This window comes from Palaemon carinicauda, chromosome 7, assembly GCF_036898095.1.
Source record: "Palaemon carinicauda isolate YSFRI2023 chromosome 7, ASM3689809v2, whole genome shotgun sequence".
Lineage (NCBI taxonomy): Eukaryota > Metazoa > Arthropoda > Malacostraca > Decapoda > Palaemonidae > Palaemon > Palaemon carinicauda.
The window spans coordinates 16823498-16851174 of NC_090731.1; the positions used below are offsets into that span (position 1 = coordinate 16823498).

The 27677-nt window shown below is 35.4% G+C and overlaps 1 protein-coding gene across 3 annotated transcripts in view; it reads left to right on the forward strand.

The window, feature by feature from the left end:
• LOC137643873 (lysosomal-associated transmembrane protein 4A-like) overlaps nt 1-27426 on the forward strand; it is a 199048-nt gene extending 171622 nt beyond the window's left edge. The window contains exons 2-6 of one of the 3 annotated variants that reach the window (XM_068376610.1): nt 14123-14202; nt 15036-15174; nt 19140-19222; nt 20603-20803; nt 26237-27426. In XM_068376610.1, the coding sequence (XP_068232711.1) occupies nt 14123-14202; nt 15036-15174; nt 19140-19222; nt 20603-20803; nt 26237-26335 (602 nt within the window). In that variant the 3' untranslated portion in view covers nt 26336-27426. The remainder of the gene's footprint in view (nt 1-14122; nt 14203-15035; nt 15175-19139; nt 19223-20602; nt 20804-26236) is intronic. The other 2 variants (XM_068376611.1, XM_068376612.1) reach the window with 2 other exon arrangements.
• The last annotated feature ends 251 nt before the right edge of the window (nt 27427-27677 follow it).

Below are 27677 nucleotides of genomic sequence, written 5' to 3' on the forward strand. Positions count from 1 at the left end.
TGCACTCTGGCTATCATTAAAACAGGGGTTCTTAACCGGCGGTGCTCTCACCCCTAGGGGGTGCGAACCTGGTTCCTAAGGGGTGCGAGGATACCTGTGAAATATTGAAGAAAATATATGTTTTTACATAAGCTTTATATTTTTTCCTAAAAAAAAGAAAAAAAAAAACTTGCTTAGTCTTAAACAGTGTTCGAAGAGATATACCTAAGTCTATTTTCCAAATGAAGGGATAAAGTTGCAACAAACTCGAGGCCGTGGTATACGTATGTGATTTGGATGAACGAGGAGAAATTCACCATTTTCTCCATGAATAGGTACAAGAACTGGCCATACATTTCATTGACCCTATTTTTGTTCAGATGCTTGCCTTCTTGGCTGATGTGTTTTCAGCACTCAGTGAACTCAATCACTCTCTGCAGGGAAGGGGACTTAACATTGTGACTGTAAGCGAGAAATTGGCTGCATTCAAGGAAAAACTAGTCTTGTGGATAAAGCGTGTGAAGATGGGGAATTTGGTCAATTTCCCCTGCCTGGAAGAAACAGTCACAGAAAATTGTACCCTGCCTCCAAACTTTGTTGCAAAAATTGTTGAACATATGCAGATGCTGTGTACTTCCTTTGATGGTTACCTCTCATGTGGAGAGTTACAAGCCTGTAATATCTGGATCTTGAACCCTTTCATGCAGAATTTGGAAGATGTTGATGATGATGGCAGCATCAAAGAAGATCTCATCGACATGAGACACAATCGTGGAATCCAAATGGAGTTCACCAATAGTCAGCTGGACCACTTCTTGGCCTCTCAGCTTAAGCATACCCTGCACTAGCAACGAAAGCACTCAAAGTGCTAGTACCTTTTGCAACTACTTACTTGTGTGAGCAAGGATTTTCTTGTCTACTTCACATCAAATCGAAAAGCAGAAATCGGCTGAATTCTGAACATGACATGCGAGTAGCACTCAGTACTAAGACACCAAGATTTGATGCCATTATGGAGAAAAAACAGCAACAACGAAGTCACTAGGTTTACAGTGCAGTACGGGCAAAATAAAATGTCATTTTGAACCAAATAAAAAAAATATATTCTTGTTGATACATACTCATCATTTTTTCTCTTGAAAGAACTTTAAGCTGTATGAAAGAATGTTAAATAAAAAAAGGTTTTATTATTACATCAAATTTGTATTTTTAGCTTTTTCATATCAGATTCCACGGGGGGGGGGGGGGTGCGAGAATTGACTGCTGATTTGAAAAGGGTGCAAACACTGAAAAAGGTCAAGAACCACTGCATTAAAAGAAAAAAAAGGAAAAAAAAAAAACGTACATTACTTGATGGAAGTGTAAGAGTTATGAAATCATTGTTCATAATGCCATAATTGAATAATAAAGGATAAGATACACAACTTTCTTGGGAACATAAAGAAGTTGGGTATTAATGACGACAGAAAATACTGTACTGATATTAAATAAGATTTAAAGTAAGCATTAAACATCGGAAACACTCCAGTTTCAAATATCATACCTCAAAATTATCCATTTGTATTGCAGTATATATGAGTGTCTCTTTGGAGCTCCTGGATAATCCTACAACTGGGTTAAAACAATGAAAACATTAGGTACTGAAGATCTTCCAACACCTTCCCTGTCACAATCCAACACCTTCCCTGTCACAATCCAACACCTTCCCTGTAACAATCCAACACCTTCCCTGTCGCAATCCAACACCTTCCCTGTAACAATCCAACACCTTCCCTGTAACAATCCAACACCTTCCCTGTCACAATCTAACACTATACTTCCCATTTCCAGGAGCAAACCGAAAATAATTCTGCCGCTTCCAAAAATTCTAGTGCCATAAAGAAAACAGGTTGTGTAGTCATTTCAAGTTTATGAATGTTTTCTATTTTTTCTATTTTGTTGTCTTTAAGAGTGTATAGCTTTTCAGTATAAAAACTAATGCATTGACTCGTAAATCCTTGACATACATATGTTTGTGCAGTATTCTGTGTCGTCAATAATACCCGACTTCTCTATTTTCCTAAGAAAGTTGTGTATTTATCCTATTATTGAGTTACAACATTATGACAAATGATTTCATAAATCTTAAGTTTCATCAAGTAATGTACCAGTTTCTTTTTATTTATTGATAGGTAGAGTTTAAAGTTGCCATACTCGGTGTGTTTTCTGCAAATGTTCAAGTTTTTATTAATGACATTTTTTGCAAACATCAATATCTCCTATTTCAATGAAATTTATTTTTTCGTTATGCAGAAAGTGGGGCTTCCGGGCTTTACCAAGAGCGTCTTCAAAGACTAAAAAAAGGCAGTAAATGTAATAACGTATTTGTAAAATGAAACAAGCACGCACAAAAAAATAAAAAATAAAAATGATTACATTTCCCGCCAAATCAGCGAGATGGTATGCACTTTTAGAAAAGTTTTACCATTTCCTGTTTATTTATTCAGTCTGGCAACACTTCAATCAGTTGGGCTAGTTAAGTGTCAATTCTTGTTTATATTGAGCAGAGAATCAGTGTTGCCAAGATCTTTATGCGTTATCACTATTTTGTTGATAATGTTTTTCATAACAACAAAAACAACATCAACTAGAAAAGCACTCTGAGTACAGACCTCCGCCACGGCAGCTTATTTCTCGACATTTTGCTCGACCTTGACCTTTGACCTAGGACTTTCAAAATGGAATCAATTCCACGCCTGAACATAACAATTAGTCCCTGAAAGTTTAACTATTCCATAAGTAAAGTTGTGGCCAGGAAGCTGTTCACAAACAGAAAAAACGGAGAAACAAAGGGGAAGACATAACCTCCTTCAAACTTTGTTGGCGGAGGCAATGAAAATAATAATACCCGCATTATAATCTATGGTCGGAATACAAGCATAATATACGCACGTACTGTATATGCGCAGTACCAAATGACAGCGTAGTCAAATCATTCAAATTGTTTCTTATTTCATTTTTTTTTCACTAATACTTCTTCCGTTTGAATGTATCCATCTCTTCTCCCTCTGTTTTACGCTGTAAGCTGTTTGCCCTTGGCATCTAATAGAAACGAACTGTAATCTTCAACACGAGACTTCCTACCCCCTCCCCCCCCCCCTCCAACTTAATTCCTTTTATAAGGTAATGATGCGAGTCTTCTTGTCATCCAAGGAGTTAGGGGAGATAGGATGTCTCGCATGGGGCTTTGCGGGAAGGATACAGGATGATGGGGTTTAATGATCTGTATAAGACGTTCCTTACATGCTTTGTAGATGCTTATTGAGTTCTTTTGAGAGAGACAAGGAGTGTGAGGGATCTAAACGTGTCTCACTGCTTGTAATGGTTCCCCTTTACATGATAGGAAGGCCGCACAGCTGACTGGTAGCCAAGTGATAAAGGGACTTCAAATTCATTTGAATATAGTAAGCAGAAATGGACTGAAAATGAATATGAGTAAAACCAAGATAATGTTCAATGTTCACTGAAAATGCAGAGATAACAACCACGTGATAAAGGGACTTCAAATTCATTTGAATAGAGAAAGCAGAAATGGACTGAAAATGAATGAGTAAAACTAAGATAATGTTCAATTTTCAATGAAAATGCAGAGATAACAACCACGTGATAAAAGGGACTTCAAATTCATTTGAATAGAGAAAGCAGAAATGGACTGAAAATGAATATGAGTAAAACCAAGATAATGTTCAATTTTCAATGAAAATGCAGAGATAACAACCACGTGATAAAGGGACTTCAAATTCATTTGAATATAGAAAGCAGAAATGGACTGAAAATGAATATGAGTAAAACTAAGATAATGTTCAATGAAAATGCAGAGATAACAAATAAGAGTCATGGATAAACCTTAAGAGATTGTTAATGAATGTACTTAGGATAAACAGTAAGCTCCACGGAGCGAGAGGTTCTATGTATACATCTCGAAGCGACCACGAAAAGATGAAGGGAGGTCTAGAGTGCATTAATATGAGCCCAAAACGGCATGCAGCCTCATAAGGGTGTCAAAGTGTCAATAGGGAAATGAGGTTCTGTATGTCAAGGAAGGGCTGTAATGGACCCGGAATTAGGGGGTCCATAAAGGGTGTAAGGTTTATGGCTGGGCCCTAGGCAACGTTAGGCTGACTGCGTTCAGTTCTTCTTCTTCTTCTTCTTCTTCTTCTTCTTCTTCTTATTATTATTATTATTATTATTATTATTATTATTAGCTAAACTACAACCCTACTTGGAAAAGCAGGATGCTATTGCAAGGGACTCCAACAAGGAAAGATAGCCCGGTGAGGAAAGAAGATTAGGAAGTAAACTATATGAGAAGCAATGAACATTTAAAATAAGATATTCTAGGAACAGTAACAACATTTAAACAGATCTTTCATATATTAACTATAAAAAGACTTATGTCAGCCTGTTCAACATAAAAACATTTTCTGGAAGTTTGAACTTTTGCATGTTTCTGGCAATGGAAGAATACTGGAGTTGTACATTTGCTTATAGGAAAGATACATACATTGTATGAGACATGGTTTCAAGGTCTGGTTACTCGAGTGTTAGTTTTTTAAGGAATGTGAGAGCTAGGACATAGGAGGGTGGATCCTCCCTTGTAAGGGCATTGAGAGACCCTAAGGGATGGGTTCTGACATCAAGGGAGGACGTTGGAGGAGAAAACGAGAAGGTTGTTAAGCGACGCCCTCTTCCTCAAAACAAGTAGAGAGAACGTCGTCGCGACCTGGTCTTCTCTCGTGCACGTTGCCAGGTTTTCTAAACGAGAAAAAGGTCAATTTCTAATCAACCACAGCTTTAAAAAGCCAATCCATTAGTAGAAAAAGACCAAAAATTCTAGTATTTAAAGCCCACCTTTTTTCTTCATATTGCTACAGGCCAACCAATTTCATAAAAGGCCAAATTTGAGTTTATTTGGCCCGAAAAAGGTCCACCTTACTCTCATGTCAAGTTTAGATTCAGGGCTGCCATTCGTACGATAATTATCGTACATGTACGATTAAACTGCCTCTGGCACGATGTACGATACCAGATCCAACATCGTACATTTTGCGCGATATGTATATTTGCAGATGATTAAAAAATATTTTTTCAAGATTAAATGTTTCCAATTGAAAATAATGAAAATGTAAAGTGATAATTTCCCTTAAGATATGTAGATAATTGTGTTTTGAGATTATAGAGATAGGTACGTTGAATTGTATTGGTACCGTGCGTACCAATCACGTGAACTAAACTGTTTAGTTCATGTGATTGTTCCTCGCGATGGGAACGTGCTGTGGAGATGAAAGCTTATGTATCATATTCTAAGTGCACTTTCTGTATTCTATATATCTCACATTTTTAATCTTAGCGTTTTAACCAAATGAGTTTGTAATTTCATCTTAATTACGGGTTTCTTTGAAAGGAAATATGTGCATGAGCAAAGAGAGAGAGAGAGAGAGAGAGAGAGAGAGAGAGAGAGAGAGAGAGAGAGAGAGAGAGAGAGAGAGAGAGAGATGGGAATAGGGTTTATAAACTTTTGAATACGAAAAAACAGTTACATGCCTCTATTTATAATTCTCATTTCCAAGTTGAGTATGTAGTTTTTTTTTTTTTTTTTTTTTTTTTTTTTTTTGGAGGGGCTTAACATAGTTTCCACAACAAAACAGTTCCACATTACTATTTTCTCGTTTATCTATTGAAAAGTAAAGGCTACTTCTTATAGAGCTCAATTATGCTGACGAAATGTCAATTATAATTGACATATATATATATATATATATATATATATATATATATGTCAATTATAATTGATATATATATATATATATATATATATATATATATATGTCAATTATAATTGATATATATATATATATATATATATATATATATATGTCAATTATAATTGATATATATATATATATATATATATATATGTCAATTATAATTGACATATATATATATATATATATATATATATATATATGTCAATTATAATTGATATATATATATATATATATATATATATATATACAATATATAATAATTTGGCCAGAATGTAATATATTCTAAAAGACAATTCATAATGAAGTTTTATGGGTCATAATTTACAAAGTTAGGTCCATTTCCCTCAGTGTTAGGGCCGGAGAGGCCTTTCTGAGATTAGAATGTAATATATTCTAAAAGGCATTCATTAAATAGAGTTAAATTGGCGCAGTGCAACCCAGAAGGAAGTTTGACAAATATTCGAATCGAAAAATCCTGTTTGGCAGCCATCTTGAAATCCTATTATGAAGTTGTATGGGTCATGATTTATAAGGTTAGGTCCTCGGTGTTGGTGCCGGGAAGGCCCTTCTGAGATTAGAATGTAATATATTCTAAAAGGCATTCATTAAATAGAGTTAAATTGGCGCAGTGCAACCCAGAAGGAAGTTTGACAAATATTCGAATCGAAAAATCCTGTTTGGCTGCCATCTTGAAATCCTATTATGAAGTTTTATGGGTCATGATTTATAAGGTTAGGTCCTCGGTGTTGGTGCCGGGAAGGCCATTCCGAGATTAAATACAACTCGGAAAAGGCCCTCTGTTGTATAATGAATTATACATTGAGAGGAAATGGAGGTGAAGTAGGAAGTTAAAACGTTAGGGTGGTTAAATGGCTTTTGATAATGCATACAGTGCACTGCGCGTGGTGGACTGACAGCATTACCACTATTCTATCTTATTTCTCTTCCTCTTGCTTTTTTATATTTTATATATGAAGCATTTTCTTTAATTTTCTTACTCGTCTTAAAATATTTTCTATTAATTGTTATTTACTTCTCTTGTAGTTTAGTGATTTGCTTATTTCCTTTCCTCACTGGGCTATTTTCCCTGTTGGAACACCTGGGGTTATAGCATGCTGCTTTTCCAACTAGTGTTGTTGCTTAGCAAGTAATAACAACAACAACAACAACAACAACAACAACAACAATAATAATAATAATAATAATAATAATAATAATAATAATAATAATAATAATAATATAATGTGTAGAAAGGCATTTTATGTAGGACATTGAAAACAACTACTGTAAGTATAAAATAATTTCTCATATAGGTTTGAAGTTTCAATACTGATTTTAATTTTCTCCTTTTCAAAAAGCTATAAAAATAGCAAAAAGAAAAAAAAAATTACAGAAAAGAATGAGCCTCATATTTTTAATATGTATATATATATATATATATATATATATATATATATACATTATATATATATATATATATATATATATATATATATATATATATATATACATTATATATATATATATTATATGTATATATATATATATATATATATATTATATAAACATGTATATATATACATAAACATGCATATATATTATACATATATATATACAGGTATATATATATATATATATATATATATATATATATATATATATATATATATTATATATATATATTGTGTATACTAAGAATATTTCTTTTATATCATTAATCAAAAATTCTCAGGATAGCCTTTGTTTTATTTTCAAATGTCTCCACCAGGTGTCATGATATACCACAAGAAAAATGATGAATTCATTACATATTTGAAGATCATATTAATGGTAAAATCATCATCATTGATTTTCAGATATTTTCTAGCAGTCTCAGAACACGCTGCGTCCTTTATTATTATTATTTTTTTTTTTTTATATTTTAAGTCTTTTCAACTTTAATCCTGTGATATTTTTAGTCAGAAAACGGCCCCCTTGCTGTGGCCTGATTGATAATGTCTCTGCCTGATGTTTGCCTGTCGGAGGTTCGAGTCCCGCTCAGACTCGTTAGTGCCATTAGTGTCTGCAACCTTACCATCCTTGTGAGCTAAAGTTGGGGGGTTTGGGGGAGCCTATAGGTCTATCTACCGAGTCGTCAGCAGCCACTGCCTGTCCCTCCCTGGTCCTAGCTTGGGTGGAGAGGAGGCTTGGGTGCTGATCATATAATATATGGTCAGTCTCTAGGGCATTGTCCTGATTGCTAGGGCATTTCCATAATTGCTAGGGATATCATTGTCCCTTGCCTCTGTCATTAATGAGCGACCTTTAAACCTTTAAACATCTTACAATGTTTCTACAAACCTTGAAGATATCTCTCAAGCATAAAATCCATTAGTCACTATTGAGTGATTTGTGTGTATTTGTTAAAGTCACAAAAACCTCTTAACATTTTTGTGGCTATTCACTTGTATATGGATGTAATTATCTCAATATTTTAAACTATATGAAGTACAAATAAACAAACCACGTCTCAAGCGGAGTGGTTAAACTCAATGCCAGGATGTTAACATGAAGTTAATTTAATTCAAAACTCAAACTATTCATTCTTGGCTACTAAAGTGAAACCATTAATGATGACGACACGAGCCCTCAACCCTTCATTACTAAAATGATTGATATAACCAATGGTTCTTTCATTCTGGCCGGTGTGGTAACGTCCCTGATTGGTGAACGCCAGACTGGGGTTCGAGTCCCTTTGGTGGCTTCAACCTCACCATCCTTGTGAGCTAAGGATAGGGGAGTTTGGGGGAGCCTATAGGCCTATCTGCTGAGTCATTAGTAGTCATTGCCTGGCCCTCCTTGGTCCTAGCTTGAGTGGAGAGGAGGCTTGGGCGCTGACCATATGTATTTATGGTCAGTCTCTAGGGCATTGTCCTGCTCGATAGGGCAATGCCACTGTCCCTTGCCCCTGCCATTCATGAGTGGCCTTTAAATCTTCAAACTTAATGATTCGTATATGGTATATACAGTGTTTGAATGTACTGTGAAAATTCATAAATAATGAAAAAGAAGAAGTATTCTTGGAATTAAATTTACCAGAATCGATTACATTGATCATATAAGAGCTGAGAATAACAACAGAAACGGCGGATTTTGTACGAAGACTTTGATGAAAATCAAGTGAAGTTATTGGACTTACATAACCTAAAAAGAATTGTATAGCTATACAACTTGAATAAGGAAATAAGATTTCGTTGAGGGAAGATATAAATGAAAAGATAAAACGAAGGAAACATACCAAAAGCCATATACAAATTATTTTTGAAGCTATGAAATCTTTCGACCTAAAAAAAAAAAGAAAAAAAAAAAAACTTTTCTGCTCTATGCATTGTACATTTTGTATGATATACATTTGGAAAATAACTATCTTTCTGCCTTATTTTTCTATAGGGGGAAGGGGTCAGGCATCTATAATGTGTTATATATCCTATAGTGCAACTCACATGGTTTATAGCACCCCTCCATCGATTCTACGCCAAAATATCTGGCGCATTTGACTTTTCAAACATCCGTTACCTTAGGTCTCTTGGCGAGTAACTATCAAACTCCTTCAACTTTATCCTATCCCCTATGGGACTCCAGAAATATGACTTATTGATGAAGTTAAAGGAATTCTTGAAAAATGTAGTGATGGTGATAATATTTCTTAAAGGAATTCTTGAAAAACGTAGTAATGGTGACAATATTCCTTAAAGGAATTCTTGAAAAATTTAATAATGGTGATAATATTCCTTTAGGGAATTCTTGAAAAATGTATTAATGGTGACAATATTCCTTAAAGGAATTCTTGAAAAATGCAGTAATGGTGATAATATTTCTTAAAGGAATTCTTGAAAAACGTAGTAATGGTGACAATATTCCATAACAGGAGTCTTGAAAAATGTAGTAATGGTGACAATATTCCTTAAAGGAACTCTTGAAAAACGTAGTAATGGTGACAATATTCCATCACAGAATTCTTGAAAATGTAGTAATAGTGATAATATTCCTTAAAGGAATTCTTGAAAAATGTAGTAATGGTGACAATATTCCTTAAAGGAATTCTTGAAAAATTTTGTAATGGTGACAATATTTCTTAAACGAATTCTTGAAAAATATAGTAATGGTGACAATATTCCTTAAAGGAATTCTTAAAAAATGTAGTAATGGTGACAATATTCCTTAAAGGAATTCTTGAAAAATGTAGTAATGGTGACAATATTCCTTAAAGGAATTCTTAAAAAATGTAGTAATGGTGACAATATTCCTTAAAGGAATTCTTGAAAAATGTAGTAATGGTGACAATATTCCTTAAAGGAATTCTTGAAAAATTTTGTAATGGTGACAATATTTCTTAAACGAATTCTTGAAAAATATAGTAATGGTGACAATATTCCTTAAAGGAATTCATGACAAATGCAGTAATGGTGACAATATTCCTTAAATGAATTCTTAAAAAATGTAGTAATGGTGACAATATTCCTTAAAGGAATTCTTGAAAAATGTAGTAATGGTGACAATATTCCTTAAAGGAATTCTTAAAAAATTTTGTAATAGTGACAATATTTCTTAAACGAATTCTTGAAAAATATAGTAATGGTGACAATATTCCTTAAAGGAATTCATGACAAATGCAGTAATGGTGACAATATTCCTTAAATGAATTCTTAAAAAATGTAGTAATGGTGACAATATTCCTTAAAGGAATTCTTGAAAAATGTAGCAAGGGTGACAATATTCCTTAAAAGAATTCTTGAAAAATGTAGTAATAATGACAATATTCAGATCTCTGTATTCCTAGAATACAGACTGCTTCAGCCCGGATATCCGCACTTTGTTTATCACGAAAAGCAGGACGCTTCAGTGGAAATACCAGCTGTATTTTGATGTGTACAAGTGAATAGTGATGTTTCCAACCCTAGCAATGTGAACTCTCTTAGCATGGGGTTATGATAGCAGACTATTCTCTTCCCCATCTGCCTCGAGAGGAGGATTAAACACTGGGTCCTGCATCAGAACTTGCGAAAGCAGAATTAACACACACACACACACGCGCACACACACACACACATATATATAACTATATATATATACATATATATATGTATATATATATATATATATATATATATATATATACTGTATATATATATATATATATATATATATATATATATATATATATATATATGTCCGTATATGTATATATATAAATATACATTATACACACACACACATATATATATATATATATATATATATATATATATATATATATATATATATATATACTGTATATATATATATCTATATATATACATTATATACACACACACACACACACACATATATATATATATATATATATATATATATATATATATATATATATATATACAGTATATGCACGCATATATACATGACAGATTTCAGATACTGTATTACATATGTTAATTAAAAAATAAATAAATAAGGTCATTTAACATAGAAGGTAATGATACTATATAAAACTTGAAGACGTAATAATGACCTTATATTCATATGAGAGAGAGAGAGAGAGAGAGAGAGAGAGAGAGAGAGAGAGAGAGAGAGAGAGAGAGAGAGAGAATAACATACCTAACTTCTCATGGAAAAGTTATTAATCTGAGGTTACTATTTGAGAATTCCTACAGCGTTAATTTGATTTTTTTTTAATGTAGATGGGGAAAAACTTATGATTTCTAAAGCACATAAATAGAACGCAAAAAAGAAAGATGAACAACAGATGGTTTCAGACTAGTAGGACATCATCTTTTTATCAGGTTGCTGTGGCCTGATTGGTAACGTCTCTGCCTGTGGTGTTTGCCAGTCGGGGGTTCGAGTCCCGCTCAGACTCGTTAGTGCCATTAGTGTCTGCAACCTTACCATCCTTGTGAGCTAAGTTTGGGGGTTTTTTGGAACCTATAGATCTATCTGCTGAGTCATCAGCAGCCACTGCCTGGCCCTCCCTGGTCTTAACTTGGTCAGTCTCTAGGGCATTGCCCTGATTCCCAGGGCAATGTCACTGTCCCTTGCCTCTGCAATTCATGAGAAACCTTTAAAAACCTTTAAACCTTTAACTAAATGTAAAAAAAAAAAAAAACATCAGAGAGACGTGTTTTGTTATAACCACTGTAATTTAACCCTGACAATTTAACCCTGAGGGTAACCACACGTTCGAGAGAGATCGAGAGAAGATAATCTTGAAGAGTTACATTATCTTAATCTTTTGCGCATTTCTTTTGATAATTCATCATTGCCTTCCAGTCTGTATTGTTCAATTTGATTCTTTTTATTTTCCAATCATTATTATTGTCTTCTTCTAAATATAAGTCGATATTATTATTATTATTATTATTATTATTATTATTATTATTATTATTATTACATGCTAAGCTATAACCCTAGCTGGAAAAGCAGGATGCTATAAGCCCAGGGGCTCCAACAAGGAAAATAGCTTAGTGAGGAAAGGAAACCAAGAAAAATAAAATATCTTAAGAACAGTAACAACATTAAGATAATTATCTCCTATGTAAACCTTGAAAACTTTAACAAGACAAGAAGAACAGAGATATAAGATAGAATCGTTAAAGGTTAAGGTTAAGGTTAAAGGTGTCTGGATTCGGTTCCATTAGAATAGATGCTCACCAGAACATCAGCCAGAAAAGCCCAAATCCCCACTGTGGTGCCCAACCATAGCAGTGGCCTCCCCAGTAAACAGTTTGAAATCACGGTCCCCGGCTGGGATCGATCTGCTGCTATGTGAATGCTAGGCGAACACGTTACCACTGTACTGGCCAGAAGGCTAGTATAATGAAATAATGAAAGCAATGATAATGAAAGTAATTACAAGGTAGACAATGCTTGAGTAGTATGCCAGTAATAATGATAGGAGTGACAAGGCCCAAGTGTTGTTTACCAAATAATAGCCTTTGTTCTGCTGCTGATGATAATGATGATGATGATGATGATGAATTAGCTAACAGTAGCAATTGCATTCAAGGAAAGAGTATTCCAAAAACGGCTGATGATGATGATGAATTAGCTAATAATAGCAATTGCAAGAATGGCAAGCGTGAACGTTTGCCTTTTCCTAGTATTTCTAGAGCGTAATTTTAAAGGATTTTCATGTGTATAATCATTTTCTCACAACATACCACTTCCATTATCGCCATTTTGCTGTTTTTGCTTGCATGAAATTTCTTCAGTTGATTTTGTTATCATCAAAATCCTCATACTCCCACGCCTATTGACACTAAGGGACTCGGTTAGATTTCGACAGTCGTTTCTATCTTAAGCTTTTTATAAATACTTCTTCATTCATCATCTCCTACATCGAGATGAAATAGAAAAAAAATGAGCTGACGCATGCAAAGAAAATCTCACAATTTCCTAGGTATGAGAGAAAAAATAACGTCCACATACTATGAATTTTTTTTCTCAAAGTTGATGTCTGAATGGCAATGAGTTACTTTGAATTTATCATATTATCAAAGGGATATCTCTCTTGGGGAGTGCGAAGAGCATGTCCAAACCATCTCCATCTTCACAGACTAATCAAATTTAAATACATTACTTTGAAAACTGTAAACATTGACAGATTACGTAGATTCATTTGATATAACATCATTTTCCAAACTTGCTCTCTTTTGAGATGGAACAAGCTACCTTTATATCGTAATACCTCTCAATACTGCACGGTGTTCTAAAAGTTTTATTCCAGCTGTGACCAAGTTGTGGAATGATCTTCCTAATCGGGTAGTTGAATCGGTAGAACTTGAAAAGTTCAAACTTGCAGCAAATGTTTTATGTTGAACAAGGTGACATAAGTCTCTTATTATAGTTTATTTATGAAAGATTATTTTAATGTTGTTACTGTTCATAGAATATTTTATATAAATTGATCATTACTTCTCATCTAGCTTATATTTTTCCTTATTTCCTTTCCTGACTGGGATATTTTTCCCTGTGGAAGCCCTTGGGCTTATAGCATCCTGCTTTTCCAATTAGGGTTGTAGCTAAGCCAATAATAATAATAATAATAATAATAATAATAATAATAATAATAATAATAATAATAATAATAATAATAATACTTTGGACCTTATTCACCAATTCTCTTTAGTTAGAAGTGATCTCGCCTATTATTTTTTTCTGAAATTTGTTTCGATTCTTATAAATCTCACGTATTTATTATAATTAATTAAAATTCAATTTTCTTTTACAACCTACAAAATACATTAAATCTTGAGTAATCTCAGTACAAACTATCCACTATCAACGATGATTTTTATTTACAGACAAGATGGTGTGGGAGCCCAGAGGATGTTGCTGTTTCGACCTTCGAACTGGGAGTCTTATACTAGGGTCCTTAGTTCTGGTGAGTATTTTCGAACTGTTTTATGCAATTATTGGGAAATTTTGATTGCAAAAAAAACATATTCTAAGTAAAAAAACAACGTTGAGTACTCATGGAAGGAATTCTTTGCCGAATAAAAAAAAAAAAAAAAACTATATTTGAAAGTGGTTTAATTATATGGCTTAAGCGTCAATTGGTTTGAAGTAGACTATTTTCTCATTAGAGCTAAATTCTTTCAAATTCTAAAATGACTGGCCTATTGGAAACGTCCCTTCCTAATGTTTTGCCGGACTACGGTTCGAGTCCCGCTCAAATTTGATAGTATCTCATAGTGTCTGCAACCTCACCATCCTTGTGAGCTAAGGACGGGGGTTATGGGGGAAGCCTATAGGTCTACCTGCTGAGTCATCAGCTGCCAATGCCTCGTCCTCCCTGGTCCCAGCTTGGATGTAGAGGGGACTTGTGCACTGATCATAAGTATATATGGTCAGTCTCTATGGCATTGTCCTGCTATCTAGGGCAATGGCACTGTCCAAGTTAGGACAAACGAGGGCTAGGGAAATGGCTGCTGATGGCTCAGTAAGTAGACCAATATGCTCCCTGAAGGATGGTGTGGTGGCGGACACTATCGGGTATAAGCGGGACTTGACCCCAGTCAGGCAGATCAAAAGGCAGGGACTTTTCAAAAGGGCCACCAGAACCCTAAATGTAGGCTTAACGGTGGGAAAGAAGATCCAAGAGGTAATCCATACTCACCCAGGAGGGAGCTATTAATCAAATATTAATTTCGACGCCCATAAAGAAAAATGACGCAACAACTAACCTTTTTTTTTTTTTTTTTTTTTAATTCTCAGGCTTTCAGTGTCCTTGGTCTAATACTCAGCGTCAACACAGTTGTCAACGTCGATGTGGACCTGGAGATCAGTAAAGTATGCGCGGACGAAGCAGTGAACGAGGCTGTCGAGGACTGTCATTCGTTACTGAAGAATATCGGTAAATATTAATTAAATTAGTTCCCCATTTCGTAAAGAGTTTTATAGTAAATTCACTGTAGACAACTTCAAAATTTGCTATACAGTAGGCAGCTTCAGAATTTGTTGTACATTAGGTAACTTCAGTTAACTTTACTGTACAGTAGGTAACTTCAGTTTACTTTACTGTACAGTAGGTAACTTCAGTTTACTTTACTGTAAACAGGTTCAGAGTTTATTGTACAGTAGGTAACTTCAAGGTTTGTTTTACAGTAGGCAGCTTCAGAGTTTTCTGTACAGTAGGTAACTTCAGAGTTTACTTTACACTAAGCAATTTCAGAGTTTACTATAAAGTAAGCAACTTCAGAGTTTACATTACACTAGGTAATTTCAGAGTTTACTTTACAGTAGGTCACTTCAGAGCTTACTTTACAGTAGACAACATCAGAGTTTACTTTACACTAAGCAATTTCAGAGTTTACTGTAAAGTAAGCAACTTCAGAGTTTACTTTACAGTAGGTGACTTCAGCAGACAATAGTAGACAACATCAGAGTTTACTGTACAGTAGACAACTTCAAAGTTTATTTAACAGTAAGCAAAATTAGAGTTTACTTTACGGTAGACCACTTCAGAGTTTACTGTACAGTAGGCAACTTCAGTGTTTACGGTACAGAAGGCAACAGAGTTTATTTTACAGTAAGCAACATCTGAGTTTACTTTACAGGAAGCAACATCAGAGTTTATTCTATATTAGGCAACATCAGACTTTACTGTAAAATAGACAACTTCAGAGTTTACTGTACAGTAGGCAACTTCAGAGTTTACTTTACAGTAGGTACTGTCAGTGTCAACCCAATTAAATAAGAGGAGGATATAACTGAGGAAATCAAAAGGAGGAATACATAATTAAATGGAATAGCAAAGGCCAATTTGCTGTCTTTAATAACTTTCTATAATAATTCCTTTTATCGTATAAATAACAAATGTAACCTCGTTATGATTGTTCGAGTTTGACATGAATAGTACAATTATTAGTGCATTTATTAAAACTGTTAATCATGCTGGGATATGCGTTATGCAATTTTGCTAATGGTTACAAATTATGTCATTTTGTTGTTTTTTAAACTACGAGAAAATTATTGTGGATTTAAAAGGACAGAAATTCCTAAAAAGACAAAAGCCCAATAATTCAATCATGTGCAGAAATTAAAGTTCAAGAAACCAATATTGAAATGTAATTAAAAAGAACAAATAAAGACGAGATAATCAAACAAACATAATGTCAGCACCAATTCCTAGTTGATGTGTTTAACTAAATTTAGTTATTTGACTTGTTTAACGGAAAAACATCATTCATAGCCAGGATTTTCTACTATTCATCAGCAATTATTGCCTCCTTTATCGTAACGAAGAAACATTTCAATTAATGTCTAAATATATTACCAGTTGCACCGCAAGACAACGCCCTTCAAAGGACTTCAGGAAACAGTCATTAGGACTAATTATTCTTAATAGCTATAATCAACTTAGCATCGCCTTGTACGTGATAATGACTGGGTACTTACTTCGTTTATGGGAAGGTCGCGTGTATACCAACGTATTTAATGGATCGCAATAAAACATTTTTATATATCAATGCTGAATTATAGGGCAAAATTATATTTCTGAAAACTCACGATTTTAAAGAGTAAGAAAAATTATTTTGGGAATAATGAAAACTAAGAGTCTGGACTTCTATAATTTTTACGTTAGAAGATAATTCTGAGTACTGATACTATTATTATTATCATTATTATTATTATTACTTGCTAAGCTATACAACCCTCGTTGGAAAAGCGGGATGCTAGAAACCCAAAGGGCTCCAACAGAGAAAATAGCCCAGTGAGGAAAGGAAATAAGGAAAAACTACAAGAGAAGTTTAAGAACAATAAGAATATTAAAATAAATCTTCCATATATAAGCCATAAAAAATTTGAAAATAACCAGAGGATAAAAACTTCAAAACAATATGTAATGGATCATAGACATCCATAGCACCAAGATGCGAAAAGGGTTAGCAGAGAGGAAGATGCAGTTCAGCCATTTGCTAATTAATGCCTACTTAATGGCACCTGGCTTGTGTGTGAAGTTATGCACAATGATTGCAGGACTCTCATTCCACATAGTTTTCTCTCTCTCTCTTTCTCTCTCTCTCTCTCTGGAGTCTCCGCGGATGCACTAAAGCGTCTTCGAGACATTAAAAATCCTTGTAGCTCCTTGTAACTCCTTGTTACTCTCTCTCTGAAGTCTCTGCAGATGGACTAAAGTGTCTTTGTGACATCCAAAATCCTTGTAACTTTCTCTCCCTCTCTATGGAGTCTCCGCGGATGGGCTAAAGCATCTTTGAGACATCCATAATCCTTGTAACTCCTAACTCTCTCTCTCTCTCTCTCTCTCTCTCTCTATGGAGTCTCCGCGGATGGACTAAAGCGTATTTGAGACATCCATAATCCTTGTAAATCCCAACTTTCTCTCTCTCTCTCTCTCTCTCTCTTTGCTGTCTCCGCGGATGGACTAAAGAGTCTTTGAGACATCCAAAATCCTTGTAAATCCTTGTAACTTTCTTTCTCTCTCTCTCTCTCTCTGGAGTCTCCGTGAATGGACTAAAGCGTCTTTGAGACATTCAGAATCCTTGTAACTCCTAACTCTCTCTCTCTCTCTCTCTCTCTGGAGTCTCCGTGGATGGACTAAAGTGTCTTTGAGACATTCAGAATCCTTGTAACTCCTTGTAACTTTCTCTCTCTCTCTCTCTCTCTCTCTGGAGTCTCCACGGATGGGCTAAAGCGTCTTTGAGATATCCATAATCCTTGTAAATCTTTCTAACTTTCTCTCTCTCTCTCTCTCTCTCTCTCTCTCTCTCTCTCTCTCTCTCTCTCTGGGATGAGTTTTCAGCTCTTATGTTTTGCTCTGTTTCTCATCAGCGAACATCTAAACAGACAGAACTCCATAGTATAATTGGTTCTGGAGGGCCTTAAAAGATTAAAGAACTGATAGTTTTCTTGCTCTAGTAAATAACAAGTTGACTTTGGTAAACCAAAGTGTGGATAAATTCGCTCAGTATCCTACTGAAAATACAGCATTTTTCCTTTGTAATTATACTTCTCACTGAATTTATAGAAAATAGATGTTGCAGTACACAAGTCATATCCTCATTCTTTTGAATTTCCGGTTGTTACATTACCTTAAGACCCATATCTGGTAATATTATGATTCGTTTTCAATACCTCAATTTATCATATACAAACGATTTAAATTGACATCTTCATATGCAGAGCTATCTGTTTTTTAAATCTTTAACAGCTCGAAGTACAGGGCGTTCAAAAAGTATTGAAAAAGTATTTTGAACGATAACCGACTTTTGCGTGAAGTAATGGGCCTCGAGTGCTCACTGTGGAGAGACTTTTTGAACACGCTGTAATAGGAACCACCTACAAACGGTGTCCTATTCTCTGTATTTTTGTTTACATTCCCTTAGAATCCATTTATTTACCTAAGTATAAAAATAAGAAAAACATTGAATGGGAAAGTGTTGGCTGTGGGTATCGGTGGTGGTATGACCCTTTTGTCCTCAACATTTATTTTTCAAAATTAATTTTATATACGATATCCAAGTCACTCTTTATCTACTGATTTGTTTGTTTAGAAAAATTAGCCATGCAAATGCGTGTATATCTATATGAATCCATGATATTAGGTATATATAATTTATGATATCAATATACCTATTACAATGATACATCTATTTTCCAATTTCAAAATTAGTTTCATATACGATATCCAAGTCATTATCTATTTATTGATATGTTTGTTGAGCAAAATCAGCCATGCAAATGCGTGTATAACTACATGAATTCATAATATTAAGTATATATAATTCATGATATCTCTATATGAATTACAATGATTAATCACTTCACGGTTTCATTATACATATATTTCCTTTCCAGTGATCGGCTTCATCGCCTCCCGGTTCATCATTGACATTGTCGTCACCATTCTGAGCAGTCTTCTCATCCATGGCATTAGAAAGGTAAAAAAACAAAAAAAAAAAAAACATTGATTTATTTGCCCTCAGGTAACATTTTCAACTGTCCATAAATCAGAAGCCTTTATGAGATATGATTCCCCTCCTGCTAATGCGAATAATAAGTCGGATTTGAAACACTGAAAGCAAAGAATTTTTCAAAAGATTTTTACGTGTAAAGTAAGTGTTGGAATATACTGGCTATTCAAGTTGCAGCTGAAGGGCAGGAAAGCTGGCCAAGTGCAGTCATGCAATTATAAGAATAAAAGTAGCGGTAGGCTGCTCGCCGGAACTGGTAACAGTTTGGGGTAAGACCTCGCAGAAAAGTCGTAAGGAGTTGTGGCTGGTGCGAGGTGGCACGAAATGACACGAACCCAGGCGACATCCTACGAGGTGTTCGTACGACGTCGCAAAAATAAACTTGCGAGGTGGCGTGAGGTCATCACCTCGTACAACGCCGCGACAAAATTTAAACCGGTTTTAAAAATCTGGCGAGGTCGTGACATCTTAGAATTTTCTTGCTAGGTCTTGTCACGAGCTAGCGCAAGGTGTTGTACCCCTTTTTGCGAGGTGGCACGACCCCACATCTCAACTTGTGATAGTTAACGGAGTTAACTGACTGGCTAGTACAATGGTAACGTGTTCGCCTAGCATTCGCATGGCAGCAAATCGATCCCAGCCCGGGACCATGAGTTTAACCTATTTCCTGGGGAGCCACTGCTATGGTTGGGCACCACAGTGGGGCTTGAGCTTGCCCGGCTGACGGTCTGGTGAGTTTCTATTCTGATGAAACTGGAACTGAAACCAGACACCTTTAACCTTTAAGGGATTGTGAACTCCAGGCCCATTCTATTTAGCTGGAGTTCACTGTGTAAATGCCAACTCTGATATCTTACACAATTTAATTCATCATTTGTTCTCCATTTCAGGAGACTTAATTATAAAATTTACATAAACTTCAGACAATTGTGAAAATATATATTTCTTTATCTCTGCATAATCATTGATAGATGTAGAGAGCTTGAATAGATTAACAATGATAAACAGAAAATGGTGAATTAGTTTCAAGGTGACATCAAAAGAGAAATATTATCTGCTATACAGTATACGTTTATGTTTACTGATATTTAAAACTGTTATATATATCGCATATACACAGTAGAACATTGTAAGCATTATTATGTATAGTCTTCGTGTGATTTGATAATTATAGCCTTTTAAAAGTTTGCATATATTGCACAAAATAATTTTCTAACATTTAAAAGTAGAAATAAGGAACATGTAAATTGTCTCTATTGAATTAATTATTTTTGAGAATTAAAACGTTTTTATCTTCATCCAGAATATGATATATGACAATTAAAACTTTTTCTTGTCTTCTTCCAGAATATGACCCGACTCCTGATTCCCTTCATGTGCATGCAAGTGCTTGCAATCAGCGTTCTAGTGCTGCTAGCTCTTGGATTGCTGGGAATCAGCGCTGTCGTCGGTCTTTGGAAAGGATTCTTCATCGTCCTCGTCATTTTTGGTTCCGTTATCTTCCTGGAGACTTACTTCCTGCTGGTGATCAGAGCTTTCTATTACGAGGTAAGTAATATTTGGTGTTAATCCTTTAGTGGCAAACATACACTGTTGAACAAAGCTTCAATTTTAATCGGAAATACTCCTTTAAAATACATTGTTCTCAACCGTATTTCAGTAAAACACAGGCGACCGTAATTTTACCCTATTTTGTTATTATCTTATACGGGATGGTGGCCGTAATATCACTCTTTTATGTCAATATATCCGTTTTTAAAACGGTAAATGCCTGACAACATTTATTCTAGGATTTTTACCGTTTATTACGACAGATTTTTAAGTGTAGAAATAATGGAGATGCGTAAAAAACTTTGTTTGTTGATTTTTAAGCCTTTCTAAGATATTTCTAACCCTGTAATTCTTTTGAACAAATGCATTCCAACTTTTCAAAGTTGTACCAAAAATATAGCAAGTGCTGGCGACTCCCTCGGTTTACAAGGAACATGCTATGCCCACCCAAAGGCTTTAATGCCTTTTAGTTCGAAAGGATTCAACAAAAAAAATTCTTTCAAATATAGATACTAAACACACTGACCTTTCCTTGCCCAACATTTGTCTAAATTTGGTAAAAACCTATTTCATATAATTTGTTAATCAGTAGAAGAAGGTTTGATAAAACAAAAATCCGTTTCAGTATTATAGAATATAAAATTTAAAGAGTTATAATTTACATTAAAGTTACAGCTTCCATTTATAAGGTAACACTTACAATTACAAACAGGACAATCAAATTTCAAGTTAGTGTTACTAACTTACTAAAGCGCCTTAAATTTACAGGTAAAGAGTGAATAACGTATAAACAGGGCATCAAAATAATAAGTTAGTAGTTACCAACTTACTTAGGCAATACAAATACATAAACACATAATCAGGATATCAAAATGACTGTTTAGTAGTTACTGACTTAGTAAAGCACATCACTTGTACATGTGGAGTGTGAATATTACATACATACACAGGACATTACAGATTCAAAATTAAAGAAGGACATGAGGTACACCTAATCAATGAGGTAAGGTCAGATAGGATACTTGATACTACTGGCATTACTGCTGTGTTGCGACAAGCAGAGGGCCACTCGCTAGACGGTGCACACCCCTTGGGCTTGCTGGATACCATCCTGTTTGGAACAAAGCTTTCAGGTCTGCCTAATTGGGATAGAAAATGGCGTATGCCACTCCTTGGTATTATACTACTGGTTGTCATGCGGAATTTTGTTATTTTGTCCCCTCTTTGGTACTGACATGGGCTCCCGCTTTAAAGAGCGATTCTTCAGTTTTGGTCCAATGGTCTGACATCTTGCCACTTATGAGATATCAAGCCAGAAGTTTTTCGGAGGCATGAGTTTCTTCTTCAAGAACTTGAGTGTCTCTTTTATGCAGCAGCCATGCATAAAAATACACAGGCATAGGATATATCTAAATGGTTTGATGAACCACTCGCATTGGAATCTTGTAGCGGTGGGATAGTATGTCTGACTTGTCAATGCCACCCATCTTCCCTTTGTACTCATTGATTACATTAGGAAAAGGAAAACTACCTTCCTCTTCAGCTATTTGTCATAACACTTTACTTTCTTCATTGGGGCCACCTCAGCCTCTCAAGAAATGAATGTGACATAGCTGTTATCTTTGTACTGAATGGCAAGAATCCCATCAGTACTGTAGGTTACATGTTTTCCCATTGGGACAGCTTTCTTCTCCATCTATTTGACAGAAGTGAGCAGTGAATCCCTTACCTTGTTAGTTCTCACAGTACCCACATATCTGCCACCAGACTTTCCCTTTATCGACTCCACTAAACTGATAGCTGTGAACCGGTTGTTTGAATAGATGGCAAACTGGTGTGTTTTCTTCAGTGTCTTGACAAGGGTGATAACCATTTTGCTGCCGACATGCATGGCAGACTTCTCCTTTGTGAGATCCTTCAGATGGTTGGAGAAAGGGATTTCTCCTTGGTAGAAGAGGGTGACATGGATGAATCCATCATTGCTTCGCCTGCAGAACAGCTTATGCTCCCACTTGTCAGGCTTGTTTTGGATGTTGTGCTGTAGGTCTTGGTCTCATTATAAGCCACCATGACCACATCAACAGACTGTGATGGTGTCAAGGCCACTTTCAGGAACTCTGGTCATATTATTGAAGAGTGGCTGAGTCTTGAATAGTCGGTCATTGGGTTATGGGCATTTTCATTGTTATTGAAATGTTATAAGGGATCTCATCAGTTGGAACATTTTTAACATTATATCTGCCACCTGCTGTAACCTTATCCATTATGGTCAGTAATTCTCTATATTCGGCACATGCACATCACCCATGTAAATGATGATGCCAATAAAGTGGCCGTATAAGTCACATGCAAATGTATCAAGAATTCCTCGGATAATTCCAGTTTTCTGTGAAATAACTTACCTTGGTTTCATGAGTATGAGATATGGAAAAAGTCAGACCTTCAACTACATACCTGAAACTTTGATATATCACAAAACTATAAAATAATGTCATAAGATGTCTTAATGCTGAAGCTGAATGAAATGAGTCTTCTAAGAAATTACATATCCAAATGCTAAAGAAACCGCAACGAATCCTTCAAGCAGCTGGTCATGTATTTGCCACAGAGGAATATGACGGGTCCACCAAGAATTTTGTTATCAGAATGCTAAATAGGAATGAAATCATTCCTTCAGGCAGTTGGTCATCTGGGTCTTTGATGTGTAAGGTGTTCCAATTCTTACAGCTAGCTTCTTGGTGTTTAAGGTGCCCCAGTTACTGCAATAGGCTTCATGATGTACAGCGTGACCATAATTTCTACCTCAGATCCGGTGATGTACTGGGTGTTCCAATTTTTTCATCTACCTCTTTGATGTACAGGTTGTCCAAATTTGCCATACCTGACTTTTTTATATGTTGGATACTCAAATTCCTGCAACTAGCTCCAATTCCTGCAACTAGCTCCTTGGTGTGCAGGGTGTTCCAATTTATGCATTTAGGTCTTTGATATATGAGTACAAATTTCCTACACATAGCTTCTTTATTATCAGGCTGTTTCAATTTATGAACATAACTCCTTGAAGCACAGGGTATTCTAATTTATGAATCTGACTCTATGATGTGTCGGGTGTTACAGTTCCTCCATCTGGCTCCTTAATGTGCAATGTGTTCCAATTTCTGGATATTACTCCTTAATATGAAAAATGTAAAAAAAAAAATCTGCATGTGTCTCATCAATGCATAGGGTGTTACAATTTCTGGATCTAGCTGCTAGATGTACAGGGTATTACGATTTATACATCTAGCTGCTAGATGTACAGGGTATTACGATTTATACATCTACCTCATCTATGTGTAGGGTGTTCAAATTTCTGCATCTGTTTGTTGATATTTCCAGTTTCGGTGTAGATTTTTTTTTTTTTGTGTAGAATAATCCAATTTCTGTATCTGGCTCATTGAAATATAGGGTGTTCCAATTTCAGCATCTAGATGCTTAATGTGTAGATTGTTCTACACCTACATCTTGCTTAATGATATAAAGGGTATTACAATATCTGTATGTGGCTCCTTGATCCAAGTTTCTGTACCAGGCTCTATATGTAGATTGTCCCAGTTTTGGAATTTTATTCCTTGAACTGTTTGGCGTCCATATTTCTGTATAGGGCTCCTCTATGTAGAGGGTTACATTTTCTGCATCCTACTGCTAGATTGTAAGGTATCCCAAATTTAAGGGTAGAAGAGACTCTAGCTATGGTAAGAAGCTCTTCTAGGAGGAAGACACTCCAAAATCAAACCATTGTTCTCTGGTCTTGGGTAGTGCCATAGCTTCGTACCATGTTCTTCCACTGTCTTACGGTAGGGTTCTCTTGCTTTAGGGTACACACTAGGGTAAACTTTTTTTGTCTTATTTCTCTTCCTCTTTTTTTTTGAAGTTTTAATAGTTTATGTATGAAAGATGTATTTCAATGTTGTTACTGTTCTTAAAATATTTTATGTTGTTAATTACTTCTCTAGTGGTTTATCTATTTCCTTATTTCCTTTCCCATCTGGGCTATTTTCCCTATTGGAGCCCTTGGGGTTATAGCATCCTGCTTTTCCAACTAGGTCTGTAACTTAGCAAGTAACAACAACAACAACAGCAACAGCAATGATAATAATAATAATAATAATAATAGTAATAATAATAATAATAATAATAATAATAATAATAGTAATAATATGCTTCCTGCTTAATATAAAGAGGATCCCATTTCCTGTTCCTGACTCCTTGATGTGTACTGTGTCACCAATTTCTGAATCAGGCTGCTAGATATGTAGGGTGTCCAAATTTCTGTAACTTAGCCCTTCATGTGTAAGATGTCCCAGGTTGTGCATTTGTCTCCTTGATGGACAAGTTGCCCCAACCTTTGAAACTAGTTTCTATATTTGTAGGGTGTTCCAATTCCTTATTTTACTCCTAGCTGTCACAATTTCTGAATTTGACTCTTTGAGATGGTCTGATAGTAAGTCCAGTTTGGACCTGCAATAAGAAAAAATCAATTTCTCTAGGACCAAAGAAGAACTGGGTTTAGTGAGGCCTTGTCTGCTTTACGACCCCCTCAACTGAACTTCTGACTCTGGCCTCGGTTCGTCATGCTGCTGTCATCCCATCATCATCCTGTCCATCCTTTTTGTTCCTGATCTGATTTGACACTTTCACAGGATTATCCTACTTACGGGCTGCTTTCATGCAAAAGCCCGTGGTTCCCTTTGTTGTATTGGGGTCAATGTAAAAGCAAGCAATCAAGGTCTGATAGTATTAAGACAGATTTAGAGCAACTCAGAGTGGAGTGTCCAGCAGAGTGGCCTACGTTGGCTCTTGATTGTAGGTAGTGGAATCTTCTGGTGGAGGCGTCGAAGGATCACGATGGTATGCCGGTAGTGGAGTGAGTGAGTGGAATGACTCCTTGATATGTAGCATGCCCTAAATTTTACATATGGGGTCATGGTAAATAGGGTGTTTCAGTTTCATAATCTGGCTTCTTGATGAGGAGGGTGTTTCAATCATTTTGACAAAACCCCATATTAATATATGAATTCAACTAGATTATGCACTACATTTTACTTGAACTGGTCTATAGGCTTCAATCTTATATTAAGTTATTGGTACTTCTTTCTTAAAAAATGAGTTCTCAATACAATACCATATGCAAACTTCACACCTTCAAGCACACAAACCTCTTGGCTTACAACAAAGAATGAAATAGATATTCTATCACTATTGTTATAGATAAAAGGTTACATATTCTACGGAGTTAGCAATCGTAAAAAAAAAGAATAGTTTACGAGTTTCAGGAAATCATGGGTCTGTGCTGACTGTGCCACCAATCCCTTTGTAAATTGGACTCAGCACCAATTTGTCTTTCCTTCAGAATTTTCATTATTGTTTAATTCTATTTCATTGTTGCAGGTGCGGCGAGCCAAGGCACACGTTCACATCGCTCTCAAGGACGAGGGTGGCTTCGCAGAGAGCCAAAAGTACTACGAAGCTAAGCCGGGCCATTACTAGGACGTCTTCTCGTTCTGGATGTTGTCAATGGTCCTGATGCCTAAAGATGACAAGCAAACGAAAGTGCACCTTTTTTTTGGAGCGGTGTCGAGTCTCCATACCGAGGCTTACAAAAATCCCCGGACGTGTTGTAGGTCACTAGATAGGGTCAAGTGTTATCCAAAAGATTGGAGTAATCATTGACACGTGGGAAAGATCCCCGAGGATCCTGGTGATGGTGAGCAGTTTCCCCGACTTTCTCGAAGCATCTTTTACTCTTCCTTCTCCCACAGTCCAGCGGCAAGTCAGTGGCTTCCATCGGCGAAAGATACCAAGAGATCGGCCTACTCAGTTAGGCAACTTTACGATGATTTATAGTAACTTTATTTTGTTTACTTACATTTAATGTATACTACTCAGTTCAAGATTAATAACCTTGAACAAAATTCTTTGGAAATAAAGGTGAAATGGTGCTGATGTAACGGCAAAAGTTTACGATAAAGTAGAAATAACTTTGATTGAAAAAGTGTATCATATTTCTGTTAGAAATTGCAATTCGAGACATTATGAAATGGTCATAGAATAAAATGATATGCTTTTAGACCTGGATGATTGTGATACCTAAAAATGACTAATTGGTCGAAAATATCGAAGCAGAGTTGTAATGATATCATCCACACGCTTTACATGGCTCCCGGAATCTTATAAATGTATTTGTCTTAGATGTAATTGATAATTTAGTAAATAACGCCATGAAAGAAGTAATTACATAAAAGTACCATTTGTCTCTTGATTTTAAATACCTGACGATTTACTGTAACCTAAGATTAATTTCGTTTTTAATGTAGGGAAGAGATATTTAGCTATTTTGACGTATCAAAGTATATGTACTGTAGTTTGACGTAGTAGAACATAGAACTAATCATTAATGGTTAGTTTATATTTTGTATACAATCGTATACTAATGTATCCTATATATATTTCATAATGACTGCATTGGCTATACTAAGATTACTGTATACAGAAATGTATAGTCCATTTCTTTTAGCGATGCATATTTGCACCGACTCGTGGCGGTGCCCTTTTAGCTCGGAAAAGTTTCCTGATCGCTGATTGGTTAGAATTATCTTGTCCAACCAATCAGCGATCCGGAAACTTTTCCGAGCTAAAAGGTCCCCGCTACGAGTCGGTGCAAATATGCATCGCTAAAAGAAATGGACTATAGTAGCTTATTTGTCTTAAACAATGTAAAACCTAGATCAGCACTATTTCAGTTTGGAAAAAGTATGGCTTAGAAATTTACACGTAGATTTGTGTTTATTGATAATATGCAACAAGAGGTAACTGTAGAGTCGTCTGATAT